The sequence below is a fragment of the Pteronotus mesoamericanus genome, unplaced genomic scaffold, assembly GCF_021234165.1.
Source record: "Pteronotus mesoamericanus isolate MK-2021 breed Mesoamerican mustached bat unplaced genomic scaffold, CSHL_Meso_final contig_68, whole genome shotgun sequence".
NCBI classification, from domain to species: Eukaryota; Metazoa; Chordata; class Mammalia; order Chiroptera; family Mormoopidae; genus Pteronotus; species Pteronotus mesoamericanus.
In genome coordinates this window covers 770,806-790,461 of record NW_026555234.1, presented here as the reverse complement: position 1 = coordinate 790,461, position 19,656 = coordinate 770,806, and the positions used below count along the sequence as shown (strand labels likewise).

The following is a 19,656-nucleotide window of genomic DNA, read 5'->3' as shown; positions in this document are numbered from 1 at the left end:
GTCAAAGCCTCTGCGCCCTGAAGGGAACCTGCTGGGCGTGTGTGATGACCTAGCACGAAGCGACCTCACTTTTCTCATGAACATTTGGCGAGTGTTTCGTGGGGACAGGCAGGGTGTCCATCTTCCGAGAGCCCTGGAAACGAAGGCGGCGAGGCCACAGCAGCAGGAGGCGCTCGACGCTGCTCCCCCGCGCCCTCAGACACAGGCAAGGCGGCAAACTTCCCGCCGTACGCGCCTTAGCACACGAGAAGGGAGAGCGGAGGCGGTGGAGCCACAGGTGAGAAAGGAGCCAGGAGGGGGCCAGGCTGAGGGCCGTGGGGAAGGGACAGCAGCGGGCCCGAGGCAGTACCTTTGAGCTTGGTGTAGCTGTGCAGGACCGGGTCGGCAGAGACCATGCACGGCCACCAGGGGTACCCGGACACCTTGGACCACACGAGGTCGCCGACGCTGTACTTCAGCAGGCGGTCCTTGTCTCTGCCGGCGCCCGGACAGGGCTCTGTCTTCACCGGAGTCTGAAAATGCACGGGAGACACATGCTGACACACCCAGAACCGCCCTGGGCCTAGCCCCACGTCCGCGAGGCCCGTCCAGCAGCCAGACGGGCGCCGCGCCCCGCCACCCGCAGAGGTCAGACCACAGCTCCAGCACACCCTCTAGAAGGCGCCTCCCCTGCCCGCAGCCAAGGGGCCGGCTGGCGCCTGCAGGGGATGCGCCTCCTGCCACCACGAGGGCGCCTGCGTCCATGCCGGCCTGGCCGGAGGTCGGGGTGCTTGGCTCAGCTGGTCAGAGAGCTCCCCGGAACCCCTCCGCCAGCACACGCCTCGGCCGGGGCGGCAGAACCCAGGGCGGCGAGGGCATCAGCAGGCCTGGCGGCAAGTCCCAGCCCCCACTCGTGGCCAGAGTCCTGGGGTCCCGGACCTCAGTCTCCCTGCCGTGGAACACAGGCGGTTCAGAGGCCAAAGCCCCGACCTGGGCCGCCCATGGCCCGACACCTCGTTCTGCCCCGGGGACAAGCCACCAGCGCGGCCCTGGCCGCCTCCTGAGTGTGAACTCGGGCCTCACGGGCCTCGCCCTTGTGCAAACCGCAGGGTCTCGCTCACAGAGCTCGGCGCGCACGGCGCCAGCGCGGGCACGGGGCTGTCCCCCGGCCCCCCCCGCAGCAGCCGGCCTCACGCCGCCATGTCACCTCAGCCCCGTGACAAGCCCACGAGCACAGGTGCCAGGGCCCCCCCTTAGGAGGGGTGTCAGAACTCAGGGCATTCGCCTGTTTCAGCCGAACCAGGTGGCGGGGCTGGGAGCCGCCTGCACCGGCCTGCACCGGCCTCTTCCCCACGCGAGTTCCCCATGCCCAGGGGCAGCTCCAGAACCGCCCACCCGCCTGGGCGGTTTAGAAATTCACCACTATAATTACACTGACAAGACCTAAACGGCCCCTGAGCACTCAAAAAGGCATTTTTAAAACCCTCTAAGGTCTTCATTATTTTAATAATTTCAAGAAAAGTTTGGCTGTTTCCTCTATCTGTGGAAATTGTAAATAAAATTCCCCGACGATAATTTTAAACAGACTTTTCCAACCTCGGTAATGACACCAACCTCAACCAGCCTCAGCGTCCCTGCCCCCTCACGCAGGGGCCGCAAGGCCTGGCCCCTCGGCCCAGCACCGGGAGGGCGAGGTGGCTGTGGCGCCCCCGCCGCCCCCGCCCCTTCGACCACGGCTGAGGCTCCCTGGCTGCCTCACGGGCGCACAGCCACTCAGGCGGGGCCCCCGAGTCCTGTGAGGCCGCGAGGACACACAGCGCTCCAACGGGCCGGGCGAGGGCCCCGCAACCCAGGGTCTGAGGCGCGAGCGCCGGGCACCGGCAGCTGGGCCGGGGGAGAGCCCAGCCCACAGGATGGCCGGCCCTGCACAGCCCGGGCCGCAGAGATGCTGCGGGACCGCCAGCTGCTGGGGTGGGGGCAGGCGCCCTCCTTCCGCACACTCACTCCTCAGACGGCGCAGACGGGGAAGAGCCGAGAGGCCCAGGTGGGTGTCGGCCACCTCCACTGACCATGGCACATCTCTGAAGGCGAGACCATGAAACAGGAGAGCCGGAGAGTCTGGGACTGGCCACACCTGGGCTCAGAAACCGGTGTGACCACTCTGTGCCACTCTGACCTTGAGGACGTCGGTGGCCTCTTTGGGCCTTGCAGTGTGCGGAGCGCCCAGAGGAGGCCGCACAGGGGCCCTGGAGTGGCCCGGCCCCCCCCGCCCCGCCCCACGGCCCCTCGGGGTGGGGCTGCCCCCCTCCCCAGCCCTGAGCAGCAGCCGCCTCCTCGTGGCCCCCGCGCTGCGCTGCCACCCGGGCAGAGCGACCCCTGGTACCTTCTTGTCGGAGGGGCTCGAGGCCTCTGGCGCCGGCGCGGCTCCCACCAGGCCTTGCTCCAGTAAGGAGTCGTATTTGATGCTCCTCTTCCGGCTCCTTCTCGCCTTATTTTCTGGTTTTTGCCCATTTTCTTCTGACGGGGACGCAGCAGCAGCACCGCCTCCGCAAATGGAAGACTCAAAGAGAGGCTTTCCGTTCATGTAGGTCTTGGTGATTTTCAGTTTGATTTCCGGAGAGCCGTTTTTGATGGGGCTGGTATTAGGCGGGGTCCCCCCGCCCTTCACCTCCGCGGACTCGAAGCGCAGCTTGGCATCATGAGCACCGGGTTCCCCGTTAAACACGCGGGAGGTCAGGTCCTTCAGCTTCTCCGCAGGGAGAAAGGGCAGCGCGTCGTGGCCGTTGAACTTCTGCACGACCCCGTCCTGCAGGCTGGCCGACAGCTGCGCTTTGCTGAGGAACACGGAGCACTCGCGGTTCACCTCGCAGCCCGGCGCCTTCCCGCTGGCGCTGCCCAGGATTTCCGGGGCCTGCTTCATCCTCATGGGTTTGACAGCTTTCTGAACGGAGAGAGGGCCTTTTCTGATGCTCAATTCCATTCAGTCCGGGTGCTTCCGTTCTTAGAACACTACACTATTGGGGGGGGAGAGAAACATTACATTTAGAACCTAACACAAGTGCACCCACACCTCCACAGTGCCGTGGGTTTGTTTTGCTTTCTTTGAGTCAATTTATGATGTATAATGATTTATGTCACGGGAGACAGTTCAAATACCACAAAAATGACACAAAACTACAAAACGATAAAGCTGGAAAGAAAGAACGGCAGCAGCCTGTAAGGGAGAGAGCACACAGGCCAAGCATGGAGACCCCAGTCGGGCGCCCCCCAGCCACGTGGGCGGGGACACGGCCCCCGGTCCGCCTCATCGCCCCCAGAAGGGATGCCATCGCCTGCCCGGTACCCCCGCCGGAGGCAGCCCGCACAGAGCAGGCCTGTCACCGCTGAGGCGGTCTCCCCGGCGGAGGTGCAGTGACGGGCACAGGGCACCCGGCAGCGACGTCTAAAACCAGGTGCTCCTCCCCTGGCTGCTGTGGCTCAGTGGGCTGAGCGCCAGCCTGCGAACCAAAGGGTCGCCGGTTCAATTCCCAGTCAGGGCACAGGCCTGGGCTGCGGGCCAGATCCCCAGTTGGGGGCACATGAAAGGCAACAGATGGATGCTTCTCACTCTCTCTTCCTTCCTTCCCATCTCTCTAAAATAAATAAAAATCTACAATTTTAAAAAAAAAACCCACAAGAAACAGATGCTCCAATGCTAGCACATCACTAGCGCCATCTGATGCTGGGGCCAGGAGTCAGGAAGTGGGACGGCAGCTGGCGCGACCCCCGGCGCAGGCCTGGCCAGCACGCCACCGACCCCACCCAGCTCTGCCCAGGCCCAAGCCACAGGCCACGACAGGAGCAGCCGTAACCCTGGCGGAGCCAGCACCCCGAGCCAAGCCCCCGAGGGCCGGCGCGGAGCCCGACACGGCCTGCGATGCACTCGCGGCCCTGGGCCCACGGCAGCGACCTTCCGGCTACACTGTCCCCATGGGGTCTTCCTGGCACAGCTACGGTCCCCAGGGAGGGCGCCAAAACCCCGAAGGGCAGCCAGACACGGTACAGGCAGGCCCCCACAGCAGCGGGGGCCACCCACCAAGCAGGCCCAGGGACAGCACCTGGGAGGCCCCTCCGAGGAGGGGCACCAGGAGCACCGGACCTCACGGAGATGAGCGTGAGGCCCCCGGGGGCCAGGAGGTCGGCGGCAGCTCCATCTGGGGACGGCCAGGCCCGCCAAGGACACCCAGCCTGCCTGGACACATTTCTGATTGTCACCACTTGAGAGCTGCTACTGACAAATGCTGGGAGGGGCACGGACGCTGGCAGACAGCCTGCAGGCGCAGGGCGGCTCTCCAGCAAAGCACCGCCCGGGGACTGCCCGCCGCGTCGCGGGGGTACACCCGGCGGCCAGCAGGAGGGGCTGCAGAGCCAGCCACCCGTGGGAGGTTCCCACAGGAGCAGCAGAGGGGGCGGGACGGCTGGAGGGGACAGGGAGCGGAGCAGGACGGTCCCAGCCCAGGGGCACGCCGACCGCCTCTCAGCCCTGGGACACACAGGAGCGCGCGCGGCCTGGCTCGCACCGACTCTGACGGCGAGGCAGAGGGGCCGGTCCCGCCTGCGTGGAGCCAGCCAGCGGACAGGAGCACGACCCCCCCAAGGCACCGGAAGGCACCAGCGGCAGCGAGCGCGCGAGTGCTCTGAGCCCCGCAGAGCGCGGGGGCCGCTCCACGACAGCACAGCGGCGCCGGGCACGTGCCCGCTCCTCAGCTTTGCTCCCGAGGACGCTGGAGGCCCGTCCCCCAGCTGTGCGGGACGCAGAACTCCCAGAGGGGAAGAACATGGGGGGTGGGGGGCGCCACGGTGGGCGAGCCCCAGCCAGACGGACGGCAGACCTGAGAAATGGGCAGAGGGCCTGAGCAGACTCTCCTCCAAAGGGGACCTGCAGACGGTTGACATACAGAAGGGTGCTCAGCGTCGCCCGTCGCCAGAGAAACACAAATGACCCAATGAGCTACCGCCTCACACCCGTCACAATGGCGCCCATCAACAGACCAACAGCAGGGGCTGGCAAGGAAGTGGAGGAAGGCGGCCCTCGAGCACTGGAGGCGGGGGGCACAGACGGGGGCGGCCACCCCGGACAGCAGCGTGGAGCGTCCTCAAAACGTTGAAGATGGAACTGCCTTATGACCTGGGGCCCCACTTTCGGGTGTTTACCCGAAGAGACCCAGACAGGGAGTCCGATGGACACGCACCCCATGCCCAGTGCGGCGCTGCTCCGGCGGCTGAGCTGTGGGAGCGGCCAGGCGCCCGTCAGCGGACGAGCAGGTAAGGGACGCGCGGTGCACATGTTCGGTGGGTGTGACTCGCCACGACAAAGACCAAAAGCTTCCCGTTGGTGACAACACAGGCGGACCCAGGGGGTATTATGCTCAGTGAAGTAAGTCACACAACAGGACTACACTTGCATGTGGAATCCAAAGAACTAAACGAAATAGAAACAAACCAACGGTGCAGCCCAAGAACTTAGATGCACAGCCCACAGAGAGAACAACGGTGGGGGGGCTGCCTGAGGGAGCGGGGCGGCGGGCAGGGGGGCAGAGGGGGGAAAACGGGACAACGGCAGTCATGTAACCAAGAAAATACGATGTTTGAAAACAGAAACAGCTCACGGGGAAGCGAACACTGTGGTAACTGCCAGCTGCGGGGGACGGGGGACGGGGGACGGGGTGGGCGCTGCCGGCTGTAGCAGCAGCCACGGGGTGAAGGCCAGCACAGGGAACCCGGCCAAGGATGTGGGACAGCCATGGGGGGGGGCTTATTAGCAGGGGGGTCACTTCCCAGGGGATGTAAACATCTGCTCACTGTGCCGCACACCTGAAACTAACGTGACACTGTATATCAGCCGTGATTGAAAAACTTAGAAACACGGCGTCGCCAACCTGCCCATGTGCCCGGCTCCCTGCCGCCCTGCGAGTGGCCGTTACTCGGGGCCGGCCCGGCGGGGCCCCCCCGCACGCTGCCTTGTCAGCAGACACGCAGCGGGGACAGCGGGCGGGCGCCGGGGGCCGGGCCAGCGGGCTCCCAGGGCGGTGGGCCAGCAAGGCCTTCAGATGTCAGCCCTCACAGGGTTTTTTAAGAAATAAAAGATGTTTTTCTTTCTTTTTTTTAATCAACAGTTGAACATAGCAGACTGAACACAGCAAAATACGTAATTAATAGACTATAAGATAAATAAGAACAAGTAAGGCTGATACGAGATGAAAATATTTAAGAGGCATTAAGAGACATAACATCCGTGTTTTGTTCTTTCAAAAATTTATAGTGCCTACGATGTGTCAGATGCTAGAATTTGGGTGCTAGGTTTACAGCACGAACACAATTAGATAAACACACTCCCATGCTACCTGACACAGTAAGACAAGAGAAGGGAATGAAAGGTATAAATATTGAGAAAGAAGAAGTAAAACTATCTTTTGTTCCTAGATAACATGATCACTCACCTATGTGGAAAATCTCAAAGAAAAAAAAAATCCTGGAACTGATGAGCAATTACAGCAAAGTTAAAGGACACAAGGCCAACGTATGAAAATCAATCACATCCCTACATACCAAGTGTGAACAAGGGAAATTTTAAATTAAAAACACAGTTTACATTAGCACCGAGAAAAGCACAACACCTAAGAACGAACCTTACTGAACGTGAACAAGACCTATAAGAAAACTACACAACTCGTGATGAGTAAGATTAAAGAACTAAATGAATGAAAAGGTAGCCCATGTTCATGGACAGGAAGACTCAATACAGTCAAGATGTCGGCTCTTCCCAGCCTGACCTCTAGGTCACATGCAAGCCCAGTCACAATCGCAGCAAGTGACTTTGTGGATTATCGACCAGCTGATTTTAAACTGTCTGCGGCGGGAAAGAGCCGAACAGCCAACACAACATGACGGACAGGAGCCAAGTGCCGCCGGGCACCACGTGGCCTGCAGACGCCCCGGGAGGCGCCGCCACCAGGGCCACGCGGTGCTGGTGGAAGAACAAACAGACCAGCGGGGCCCTGGCCAGGCGGCTCTGTTGTTCAGAGCGTCGTCTCGATACCGCAGCGTCTGTGGGTCCAAATCCTGGTCAGGGCACAGACAAGACTCAAACAGGGCCCGGGCGGGTGTGGCTCAGGAGATGAAGCGCCCGCCTGCGGCTGAAAGGGCAGCCGGCTCACTTCACAGTCGGGGCCGGGCCCGGGCTGCAGGCCTGGTCCCCAGCAGGGGGCGCACGAGAGCCAACTACCCACGCATGTTTCTCTCCCTCCCTCCCTCCCTTCCACTTTCTCTAAAAATAAATAGATGGAATCTTCAAAAAAATATATCAAGCAATGAATGCATAAATAAGTGGAACAAATCGATGTCTCCCTCTCAAATCAATGAGTTAAAAAATTTTTAAAAGATGCTCCACTTCATACGTCAGTGGGAAAATGCAAACTAAAAGAGTGAGATATGTTCACCTATCAGAATGGTCGAAACCCAGAGCCCTGACAACACCAAGTGCTGACAAGGACCTGGAGCACAGGAACACTCGCTTGGTGCTGGCAGGAGGTAAAACAGCGCCGTGGCTCTGCTTTTTTATTACTGATTTTAGAGATGGGAGAGGGCAGGAGAGTAAGGAAGGGGAGAGGGAAGGGCAAGTGAGGGAGAGACAGAAAGACAGACAGACATCGATTGTTGTCCCACTTACTCATGCATTCACTGGTCGATTCTTGCATGTGCCCTGACCGGGGCCCGAACCCACAACCCTTGGTGTACAGGGGACAATGCTCTAGCCAACTGAGCTACATGGTCAGGGTGTGCCTGTGACTTTGGAAGGTAGTTTGGTGGCTTTCTACAAAATTAAACATACACTCATCATACAATCCAGCAATTATATGCCACGGTAAATGCCCAACTGAGTTCAAAACTTATGTCCACACACGGCAATCTGCAAAAGGGTGTTTACAGCAGCTTCATTCACAGCGGCCGAAGTCTGGAGGCAACCCTGGCGTCCCCCGGTGAGTGGGCACGCTGCGCCCCTCCAACAACGGAATGCCTGTCCGTCTCCAAGGGGGCGACCTCCTGACGCCCGCTGCGCATGGACGGCCCTTGAAATCGTGCTGCTCAGTAACAGAAGCTGGTCACAGAGGACAAATACTGCGCCCACCTGACCTCCCTCGCGTGGTCAGACTCAGAGAGACAAAAAGCAGAGGTGGCTGCAAGGCAACGGGGGAGGGGCGCGTGGGAAGAGAGAGTTCCCGGGGACAGCGTCAGCTGTGCAAGAGGAAAACGCGCTGGCGGCGCGGTGGAGGCGGCCGCCCGACACTGAGAACGCACGTAATGCCACTCAGCAATGGCCACAGCGGTACGTTTTATGTTCTAAGTGTTGTCACCAAACTGCTCTGTCCTCAGGGAGCTTACGTTCAACAGAGCTCCAGAAAAAGGTGGGGAGTGTGGGGAAGAGGCAACTTCCAAAGGATAGTGATGGAAACTGTTCCAAGAAGGAAAGGAAACTCGGTATTCCAATTAAGGAGCGGGGGCTGGGGAGGGATGAAGTAAATACAAGAGCACGCAGGTCCTGAACCAGGTAAACGAAAACAGATCAGCGCCTAGACACACAGTGAAGCCACAGACCACGAAGGAGACGAGGGAAACCCGAACGTCTGACCGCCCGGCTCCACAGGGGGCGCCGCAGGAGCGCTGCCTCCCGCAGCCCCAGCAGAGGGCAGGGCGGCTGTGCCCCGAGAGCAGGGTCCCCAACCTCCCCCGACCCAGGCCGTGGACCCCACCTGCACTGCCACCTGAGCTCCACCTCCTGTCTCCCCACCGCCACCCTAGGTCGTGGGAAAACTGTCGTCCACGTAACCAGTCCCTGGTGCCAAGAAAGCTGGGGACCGCTGCTCTAAAGGGCGAAGGGAGAACAGTCCCCCGTGAGTCCAAGTCCAAATGTGGGGCGCGGGCTCAGGGAGCCTGGGATCTTCCAAGACACTGGAAGGTGCTTTGCAGCAAGAACGCAGATGCAGAGGCAAGAGCAGGGTGCGGAGAGGAAGGCCGTTCTCCACACTGCTTGTGTCTGAAGAGAGCGCGGGGCTTCCTCTCTCACATTTATCAACATTCCTTCCGGAACCGCAGCTGAGACACAGTAACGGGATTTCCAAGGGTGTGAGCCCACCTGCACAGAGACGCTGCGGGTGAGGAGGAGGGGCATCGGCCGCAGGAAGCTGAGGAGGGGCAGCTTCTCCTGCTCCTAAGTGTTTTTCCTTGTAAAACATCCTCAGGTAACACATGTGACACACAGTCAGTGTAAGAAGGAAAGACGACGCTGGTGGGCCCCGGGCGAAGGACGGAGAGGGAGGTTGGAACCGAAGCGCATGGCCCAGCTCAGGGCCGTCGGGGGCCGGCGAGTGGTCCTCCGTGGGGCAGCAAGGGCCGGGAGCAGCGGCAGGTCACAGGGGCCAGGGGCCAGGGGCCAGCGTCTCGCTCAGCAGCGGGTAAGGTCACTGGGACAGCTAGCGGCCGGCACACTCCTCGGGCCCGCGCCAGCGTCTGGACCCAGAGCCGGAAACAAAGCGCATTCCCCATTCCTGCAGAGCTATCGTTCTAGAGGGGAGAGGCCGAGATTTAAAAGGAAGGAGAAAGGCCTGGGGGGAGGGGCAGGAGGAACGCCCTCCCAGACCAGGGCTCAGGTGTCCTGCCGCAGCCGCAGCCGCTCCGCTCCTCCTGTGACCCAGACCGAGCACTGGGGGCTCGGCGCGGGACAAGCTCCCAGCAGGCCCCCAGGGGCAAGGACAGGCACGCGGGAAACCCTCGACCAGCCCCCCACCTCCACCCCCCAGCACCGGGCACTGACCCCTTGGCTGCGTCTGGCCAGGCCTCCGCTGCAGGGCGGTGCCGGGGCCTGCCCGGCTCTGGGGTAGAGCTCTGCGGAGGGCAGCGAGACGCGCCGCACCTGCCGCGGGAGGGCACCGGGCGCTGGCCGCAGAGCCACGGCCGGAGAGGCTTTCTCCGGGAGGCTTGATTTCACAGGATCCAGAGTTTGCTCATACAGACACTTGGCTTCTCCTCAGAAATGTGCCCGGGGCAGGGACAACTTTATCACTGACCTATTTTGTGTCTTGGTTCGTGTGGCTGCAAAGAAGCTCAGAGCCATGGGCCAGATGGCGCTGGCCTCCGCCAACCCCGGTGCGGTTGCTTGGTGGCCCCAGCCCTGGCCTCACGGACGTGCACGCGGATGTCCCACCCCATCACTGGTGTCCACGCCACCTGTCCTTCGTGCGGCCGGCCCCGTCTCCGGGCCCTCGCACGCCGCTGGGGGACGCTGGTGGGCGCAGCCGCCCGGCCACTCCACTCCCAGTTCAGGCCCAAGAGAGGCCGAGCACCCGCTCATACCAGCACCGGCACCAGCGCCTGCACGGCAGCGCCGGGCCAGGGCGGGCGGAAGGGCGCTGCTGCGCTGGGCACAAGGGGAGCAGGGTGACGGGGGAGGTTCAGGGATCAGTGGTGACGGTCGTGTCGCACTGAGAACAGACGAAAAGTCCCTGGACTGAGCACCTGGAAGCGGTTCAAACGGTGACTTCTGTGTTAGTGGACCTTGCCTCGGTTTTTAAACACCCACTCTCATCGAATGGGAAGGGTTAAGCACAGACCCCCCATCACCCACACACGGGGGAAGCAGCGCCTTTTTCCCGCTGAAACACACCGAGCTCGACAACAGCCCCTGGCCACAGCGGGGGCTCCCGCCGCAGGGAGGGGCTTGGTCGGGGGGCGGAGGCCTGGGGCCCGCCACCGCAAGCCCCCCGGGGACGGCACCGCAGAGCGTTCAGAGCAGCGAGGCGCCCGAGGCCGGCGGCAAGGGACCTGCAGGGCCTGGGACAGCACCCGCCGACACCCAGGGGAAGGCCCTGGAGTCGTCCATCGAGGGCGACCAGGCCTCCATGAAAACTCACTGTGAGAGACAGGAGCTGTGACGCGGAGGACGAGAGAAATCCCCAGAACCAGCCTCTGAGCAGGGAGCACCCCACCTCTGGCCTCGCCCCACAGCCGGGGAAAAGCCTCAGGGGGCTGGGCAGGGCGGCCTGTCGTACCATACACTCCAATTCGGAGGCACCATGTTATCTAGTTCAAGTTTCTCTTTAGATTTTTAAAGGAACATTACAAAAATGTAAAAATATTCCCAAAATAACTAAAAATTACAGCGCTGTCACACCATTCCCCCACCGCTGGGAGACAGAAGGCGGCGACCAGAGAGCACCCCATCCTACCGCCTTGCCGAAAGGAGGGGGCAGGGAGGGAGGGACAGAGGGGAGAGAGGAAGGAGGCAAGAAAGGCAGGAGGGAGCGGGAAGAAAGGAGAAACACAGGAGAGAAAGAACATGAAAATTATGCTGATGAAACATCCACGCAATAGGAGTTCCCAACAGAAACAGAAGGCTTGGAAAATTAGGAAAGACCTGAACAGACACTTCTCCCAAGAGGACACCAAGACGGTCCACAGGCACGTGAAAAGGCGCTCAATGTCATGCATTGTCACAGAAATGCAAATGAAAACCACAGAGTGGCCATCCCCAATACATCAGTAAACAAGTGCTGGTGAGGACGCGGAGATAGGGGCCTCCTGCACGGTGGGCGGAGCGCAGGCTGGGGCAGCGCCTGTGCAGAGCAGTGCGGAGGGTCTTCAGAAAATTAAACATGGATCTGCTGTGCGGTCCAGCGGCCCCGCTGCTGGGAGTGTATCTGAAGAAATCCGAAATACCAGTTCAGAAAGGTGCACGTAACCCTAGGGTCGCTGCGGCGTTGTTCCCAGCTGCCAAGACGGGACACCACCTCGGCGCCCTCTGCCGCAACTGGATGAAAAGGGCGCAGTGCCCACCGAAGGGCAGACGCCCGACAGCCGCCGCAGAGCCAGCACGGGACCTAAAGGACCTGCCATGCTCACCCAGTAAGGCAGACCCAGAAAGGCAAAGAGCCCCATGCCTTCACTTACAAGTGGAATCTTAAAAACACAAGCCAAACAAAACAAAACAGAAACCACCCCTAGAGACTGAGAATAAGCAGACAGTTGCCAAACGGGAGACAAAAGGGGGAGGTGGGGGACAGCCTCCGAGGGCGTCACTGGCCCCTGTCGCCCCACAGCTCACACACCCCAGGCACAGGTTCCCCAGCTTCGTCCCAGAGCCCTTCCCACCTCAGCCCACCCCCCCCCCCGCCACCCCCACGGCTGGCCCACCACCACCACCTTTCTCGGGGACCAACGCCAGCCTCGCTGCTGCCTCACCCACAGCGCTGGAGGCCTCGCTGCTCAGACCCAGGCTGCGGGGCCCCGCCGCGGAGCCCGGGACGCAGCAGGGCGCGGTGGGCTTGAGAGTCTGCTCTCCTAACCGGCCCCGGTGGACTGGTCTCGGACGGCCGCTGCGCCCAGCCCCTGGGCAGAGCCAAGCCGCACAGCAACTGCTGGCTCCTCGGCGCAGCCCCGGGGCAGCTCTCCGGCCGAGCGGCCCGAGCTTGCACAGGCAGAGGCAGAGAGAGCGAGAAAGCACGCGCCCGACAGCTTCCCGCCCGGAGAGACATGTCCCTGTTCGGTGTCCAAAGCAAATCCGGCGGCCACACCACATGTCAAGGCGATGGTCCTACCCAAAGCAGGGGCACTGGAGAGACTCCGCCCTAATGGACAGTAACCGCAGGCCGGGCCCCTGTGCCCGCCCCTCGCGAGGCCCTGCTCCGCCACCAGCGCCGCAGAGGCTGGGCAGGCGCCCCGGCCACCCCACTCCCACGCGCACCCCCCGCAAACGGCCCAGCGCGCTTAGGGGAGACCCTCACTTCAGCCCGGCAGAGCCTGCCCACACCTCTCAGCCCGTGCGCCCCCGGCTCCCACGCCCTCTGCTCCAGCCACGCCAGCCGCCTTTCTGCCTCTGTCCCCGGGGCTCCGCACAGGCTGCTCCCGCGTGCGGAGGACTCACACCTGCCTGCGGCCAAGCTCTCCCCTGCTCCATCCAGCACTTGCCCCAGGCGCCGGTTGTTAGAATGGCCCCATCTTTCTTCCCTGGTCTTCTTTCGTTCTGCAGAGTGCCCGCTACAGGGGCGATAGATGAGGCAGAGCCACGGGACCAGGCCATCACCGCCCCGCGCCGGTCCCGGTCCAGCCACACACTCACCGCCCCTCCTCGGAGACGCGCGCAGCAAGCCCAGGTCTGTGCCGCCTCATCAGCGAACAGCTGTGTGCTTGCTTCTCTGAAAGGCACATACTCTTTTCCTAAACACAAAACCACTATGGCAGCTAAAAAAAATGAGAATTCCCTAATAGCAAATCTGGTGAGTGCTCCAATTTCTAACTGTGTCAAACAAGGAAGCGGCGCACGGCTGCTCTCTAACTGGCCTGCCCGGTGCCGCCGAACCCTGCGGAGGGCGGAGGGCGGAGGGCGGAGGGCGGAGGGCAGCGGGCGGGCGCGCCTCTGGTCTCCCGCCCCAGCCCCTTCTCCTCGCTCACAAAACCCGGGTTCTGGGTTCTGCTGGTGGCCATTCTGCAAGGAGCGGTTTACCGTGGTTCCTCTCCCACCCCGAATTTCAGGTAAATTGGTTGTTGGCAATAAAGACTCAGGTTCAATTATTTGGCAAGACTATTTCACTGGGCTTTCAAAAATGAGGCACGAAAGTGTGGCTCTTCCCTGCTTTCCCCCTCAGAGTGAGGCCTGCAAATCCCATGGGTCGTGGGTCCTGGGTCATCACCGGCCCACGGCTCACAGCCGATGAAGACACGATGCCCCACTAACCAAAATGTAACAGCCCCGCTCCTATCCAGGACAGGCGGTCTTACATCACAATGTCCCCGGAGGCAGGAGAGCAAGCCCCCGGCGACGGGGGGTCCTCCCCCACGTCTCCCTGAGGGACTCGGCCCCCTGCCGGGAGGGCTCAGGAAGCCCAGGCAAAGGAGGGTTGCAGCTCAAGGCCACGCAGAGGGCAGCTCTGCCCAGATGGCAACCTGACTTCGAATCTTTTGGGGAAGGCAACACAGAGGCCTCTTTTATCTGACATTAATTTTAAAAACCTAAGATTTCACATTTTTACAAAATAAAAACCTTCAGAAAAGCAGAAGACTCGAAAGCTGTCTCCCCTCGTTAACTGAGTGGCCTGGCCACTGCCCGAAGCCCAGAGGACAAGTCCGAGTGTCCGTGTCTCGAAAGACTCACAGCCTCGAGAGGGAGGCAGGAGCCTGAACCGCACACCGGCCCAGCGCCCGGGAGAAACAAGGCGGGGACGGGAGCCCAGCGCCACCCGAGGGGACCGTCCCTGCCATGCGACAGGAGCAGCGCCCGGGGACTCGCCCCTTGCTGCAGGCCACAGGCTCTCTGCCGGGCGGGCAGCACTGCCTCAGGGCCGCGCCCGCTGGTCGGTGGGAGCAGGGCCCCTTGGTGGGGAGAGCAAGAGCAGGGGAGAAGTGGGGGAGCCCCTCCCTCTCCGCTGGTCCACAGCGAGATGGGGACGGCGGCCCTGTCCTGTCCCAAAAACTGCGAACCTTAGAATCCCCGGGGCCCACTCCCCCTCATTCCATCCTATGCTACCCCTGCCCGCTGGCGCAGCCCCCTCTGGCATTTGCCCGCTCTCCTACCCCGCCTCCTGTGCTCACGAAGGCCACGGTTCTCTATCACTGGTCGGTGAGCCGCCCTCCAACCTGCCACCAACCCATGGCGAGGGGACACCTTTCCAACCTCACAGCAGGGCAACACGCTCAGGCCACCCCATCGCCTGCACCCTCTGGGACACACTGTGCGCTGGACCTTGTACCAGGGGCCGAGAGACCGTGCATTCAGCCACTGACAGCCCCTCGGTGGCAACCTAGCACGGGCGTGTGAGGACAATCAAAGCCGCCCAGACGGGCACGGCTCCGTGGGTTGGGCACCGTCCTGCAAGCCGAAAAGTCGTCAGTTTGATTCCTAGTCAGAGTACATGCCTGGGTCGCGGGCCAGGTCCCCAGTTGCTGGCATGTGAGACACAACCAATCTATCTTTCTCTCCCTCCCTTCTCCTCTCTCTAGAAATAAATAATTAAAATTTTAAAAAAACTAAAAAATAATCCAAGCCAAAAGGAGGAAGCTGCCACCCTTACAGACACCTCAACGCCTCCGCGTGTCACGAACGTGCAGCCCAGGGCAGCAGAGGCAAGTGCTGCGGGGAAAGGCTGAGGTGGGGAGGGAGGCCAGGAGGCAGTGAGGGGGGCGGGGGGGCGGGGGGCCGGGGAGTGCAGGCAGCCAGGAGCCATGCCTGCAGGTGTCCAGAGCAGAGTGCCAGGCGGGAGCAAGTGCCACTGCCTGAGGCCCCGAGTGGCTGGAGCACAGTGAGTGTGGACCTGGCCAATGGGACACAAATGGCTGAGGACACACCCCTAGCGCCTCCCAAAACAGGCAGGGAATCAGGGTGGCTTTCTGGGAGCGGGGTCCAAGCTGAGAGCAAATGAGAAGGAAGTCCCAAGAAAAGGCAGGCACTGGGCTGTGTGCACGGGGTGGGGGAGGGGCCGGCGGACGGAGCCGAAGCCTGAGCGAGGGAAAGCCCGGGAGCCAGGGATGCTGGGAGGCCAGGAGAGGGCGAAGCGCGGAATGCAGCACGAGGCAGGTCTTGAACCCCATAGGGCAATGGGGGTCCCTGAAGAGTGGGCCTCACACGACCCCCCATGTGTTTCAGAAAGACCAGACAAGGTGTGCAGAACTGGCTGAGGACCGTCGCACTGAAGCCAGAAGCCAGAAACGCACTTTCTGACCAGGTGGCCTTCGTAACAGAGCAGCAAAAACACACGCGAAAAGTGAATCCAAACGTGGAAACGCTGCTCATGTAAACATACCGCGAACAACCAACAAACTGAAATTACACCATCGACTCTTTCGGTGACAACCCAGGGGACACAGAAGTCGAGGTCCCAGCTCCTTCCTATGGGGTAAACCGCCCGCCACATGCCCACTAGCAAAGGCCAGCACTCAGCTCAGCCTGCAATTTCTATCCTGCGTGTTTTGTTGAAACTATTAAGTGTTACAGAAGTTAAGATGCTTTGAACACTCATTGTTGGCCATTTGCTTTCTGGAAGGCAGACCCAAAAACAACACTGATTTGAGGTCTGTCGTGATTTTTACTAACTAGCAAACCAAATATCTTCAAACCAATCAGCTCCTTCAAAAGCTACATTGCAACCAACAGACAAATGCAAGTGCTGATGGGGCCCTGGGGTGACCCTCTTCAGACATTTTCTCTCCAAAGTGCGTACTATGCATAACCAGTCATGAGACAGAACGCACGGACCGCGTAAAGACAGTCTGTGAGCTGTGAGCCCGATTCTCTGCAACCCCACGGCTCCTCTTGCTTTTGTACTTTGTAGACTTCACGTTCCTGCCTTGCCCAGTGACACCAAGAGGGACAGTAGAGACGTCCCTGTCTGCTTCTTCTCAGAGGCAGTTACAGGTTGGTTCCATTTTGTTTTGTTTAAGATTTTAGTTATTTATTGTTTTTAGAGAGGGGGGAAGGGAGAAACATCAATGTGTGGTTGCCTCTCAAGCGCCCCCTACTGGGCACATGCCCTGACTGGGAATTGAACCGGCGGCCCTCTGGTTCGCAGGCCCGCGCTCAGCCCACTGAGCCACCCCAGCAGGGCGAGCTCTGTTTCCCAGTTGATTTTTATGTAACCCTTGAGTTCGCTGCGATGAGAAGAAAAGAAAGAAGGCCCACCAAGCAGACTCGGCCGTGGCTCCCTGATGGAAGCAGGGCGCCCTCGGGCCAGCCCCACACTCTCCAGACCAGCTCCTCCCAGAGGCCCCTCCTGCCGCAGCGCAGCTTCCCAAGGGGACAGGCGAGCGGGCCGGGCGCCAGCACCACGATGGGCTGCCGGGCTGTGCTGAGGCCCAGGTCCGCGGCTTCAGTGCCTGTTGAGCACCGAGCACCTGCCACGAGGCCCACCAGCCGTGGCAGCAACTGTCCTCCTGCTTCCGAGTCCAGCCCACGAGGGAGAAAGGTAATGGGCGGCCGCCGGGTGCTGCCCTCACAAGAGGACAGCAAAGTCCAGCCCCACCACAGTCCACACGAAGGCCAGGAGCTGGCTCAGGGCACCAATCACGCAGTGGGCAAGGGCTCCTTCCCTCTAACCTGGCCAAAGAGAAGGGGGGAATCTGATGGCCCAGATGCTTCTCCGCAGCCGCAGAGAGAGCCAGGCAGTCCGTCCCCGAAGCCAACACCAACAACCCGGCACACAGAGTGTGCGCAAAGCCTGGACCCCCAGCTCCCGCTGAGTAAAGCCTCCACTCGGAAAGAGGACTCGTCCGACTGAAAAGGGCAGGGACATAAATCTGGGTGATGAACCTCAGCATCATTTCAGCTCATCCTTCTGTATGTGCTTGGTGACAAGAACCCTGTGTCTCATGTCGCACATGTTTTATTAGTGTTTCTTATCTTCACACTGGCTCTTCTCAGGAAATCTAATCCCACCCACTTACACATGTTATACGCTGAGGCATTAAAACTGTAAGAGGAAGTAACTAATGAGTTTTAGTTTACATTCTGCCCCGAGAGCAAACCTTCCAAAGCTGGACTACTTGCAGGAGGAGAGGACGTCCAGTAGGAGGACGGCGGGCCCCCGAAGCCGAGTCGCACGGCCTCTGACCCACGCGCCCTTTGCTAGCTCACCCCCCCCCCCCCGGCAGGCGCAGTTTTATCGCCCCGGGTAACTCAGCTGCACAGAAAACGGGGGCCCAGTGGCCACACCTTCTTTCCCTCCGTACGCCTGCGTGCACCTCAAGTTACCTGCATTCACCCCGTCCGTGTGAATCTGGCACGTGGGTGCACACGCACGACAAACCACCCGTCACCCTCCGACACCCTCAGCTTGGACCGCTTCCTGCTGGAGCCAGGGGTCGGCCTCACCGCCGGCAGGGATGCAGCGGGGTCGGCTCCGGGCACTGCAGGGCCCGGCTCCTCGCAGAGCTCACACAGCTCACGCCCATGTGGTGCGCGTTAGCAACCGCGGCCAGAGCTGAAGGCTGATGGGCGGCTGAGAAAATGGAAGGAAAGGAAAGGAAATGACTCAAAGGCATCATGCTTCAGGCATGAGTCCGCTCGCTTCCACCGGCAGTTTAGATTTGAACCAGGGCCGTGCGGCCCTGCCCGCGACCTGCCCACGCGGAAAGGGGAGTTTGGGCTCTGGGGCCCGTTTCCTCTGCCTTACCGTTTGGGGCTGTGGTTTTTCAATACCGTTGCTCTCCTCCCGTTTAAATATGTAACGGGGACACTGAAATCATTTTAGGAGATAAAAAAGGGATGAGTCCCAACCCATAAAAGGGACAACTTATTTCCCATCTTGACAATCTCATTTAAAAACACATAAAACAGGCTCGGCATCACAGACAGGTAGCTTGGACGGGAGGTATTTAGGTGGGTTAGTGACGGAGAGACATACATCTTGGTGTTTAACTCGTTTAAAACTCAAGGCCTTCAAAGTCTGAGCTGTCAGTCAAGAACTTCCCTAACCGGCTCCCCAGTGCCGGTCACACGGCTCCTCTCCTGCAGGTTCTGTTCCCACGCGCACCCCGGAGCGCCGGGTTCCGCCCGGAGGGGATCCCCGCCGCCAAGATACTAAGTTTCAGCTCAAATGTCAAACCTGGGACCGTTCCCGTCCCGGGAACCGCGGGAAAACACCAAGGCTACAACGGGTCCGCGTCCTTTCCTCCCAAAGTCAAGAGCAGCGTTTTTTAAATGCCTAGATTTTAAACTGCGCTCCTGGCTACAGGAGTCAGGCCAACGTGCGGACCGCGGCCGCGTTTCCGCGCGCCCTCCGAGCTCCTCGTCGGCCCCAACGACCAGGGACGCCGGGGGCACCGAGGCGGAGCCGGGCGCGGCGCGCGCCCGCAGCCCGGCGGGGTCCCCGCGCCCGGCGCCCGCCTCCACCTGCCAAGGCCCGGTCCGGCGGCCGGGCGCCCGCGCTGACCAACGGCCGGCACCCGCCAGTGTCTCCCAGGGACCCGCTGCAGACAAAAAGCGCCTCCCCGCCGCCCGGCGCGCCCCTCCCACCGCCGGCCCGGGCCCGGCCCGGCCCGCGCCTCACAAAGGCCGGCCCGGCCGGCTCGGCGCCGCCGCGAACAAAGGCCGCCCGGCCCGCAGGCCGGCACAGGTGCAGCCGCCGCGGAGGCCCAACATGGCCGCGCCCGCCCGCCGCCCCGTTACCGCCGCCGCCGCCCGCCCGGTTCCCAGCCGCGCCCCCGGCCCACCGGCCCCCCGGCCCCCGCCCCGCTCTCAGGCCCGCGGCCGCCCCAGTGACCTGTGGTGCGTCGCATCCTCCGGCGGCGGCGGTTCTTGGGGAGCGGCGCTCGGCTCCGGCGGAGGGGAGGGGGCCGGGGCCGCGGGGAAGGAGGGCCGAGGGAGGGGAGGGGGCGGCGGCGGGCGCAGCGCGGCCAGGCCGAGGCTCTCCGCGCGCGGCGCCGACCCCGCCCCCGCGCTCCCGCCCGCCGCCGCCGCCGCCGGGCCGCCGCCGCCGCAGAAGCCGCGGGAAAGTGCGCGCCGCTGATTGGCTGCCGCGCTCGCGGGCTGCGGCCGGGCCGTTCAAATCCGCGCTCGGCGAGCGGGGCGGGGCGGCGGCCGCGGACCGGGGCCGGGCGGGGCCGGGAGGCCGGGGCCGGGGCCGCGGGACCCCGCGAGCCGCCTCAGACCAGTGCCGA

At 61.9% G+C, this 19,656-nt stretch overlaps 1 protein-coding gene across 1 annotated transcript in view; it reads right to left on the bottom strand.

Moving 5' to 3' along the window:
- NSD2 (nuclear receptor binding SET domain protein 2) overlaps positions 1-19,436 on the bottom strand; it is a 51,596-nt gene extending 32,160 nt beyond the window's left edge. The window contains exons 1-3 of the mRNA XM_054581855.1: positions 19,260-19,436; positions 2,363-2,993; positions 350-512 (exon numbers count right to left, since the gene is read on the bottom strand). Of these exons, the coding sequence (XP_054437830.1) occupies positions 350-512; positions 2,363-2,959 (760 nt within the window). The 5' untranslated portion in view covers positions 2,960-2,993; positions 19,260-19,436. The remainder of the gene's footprint in view (positions 1-349; positions 513-2,362; positions 2,994-19,259) is intronic.
- Positions 19,437-19,656: the final 220 nt, after the last annotated feature.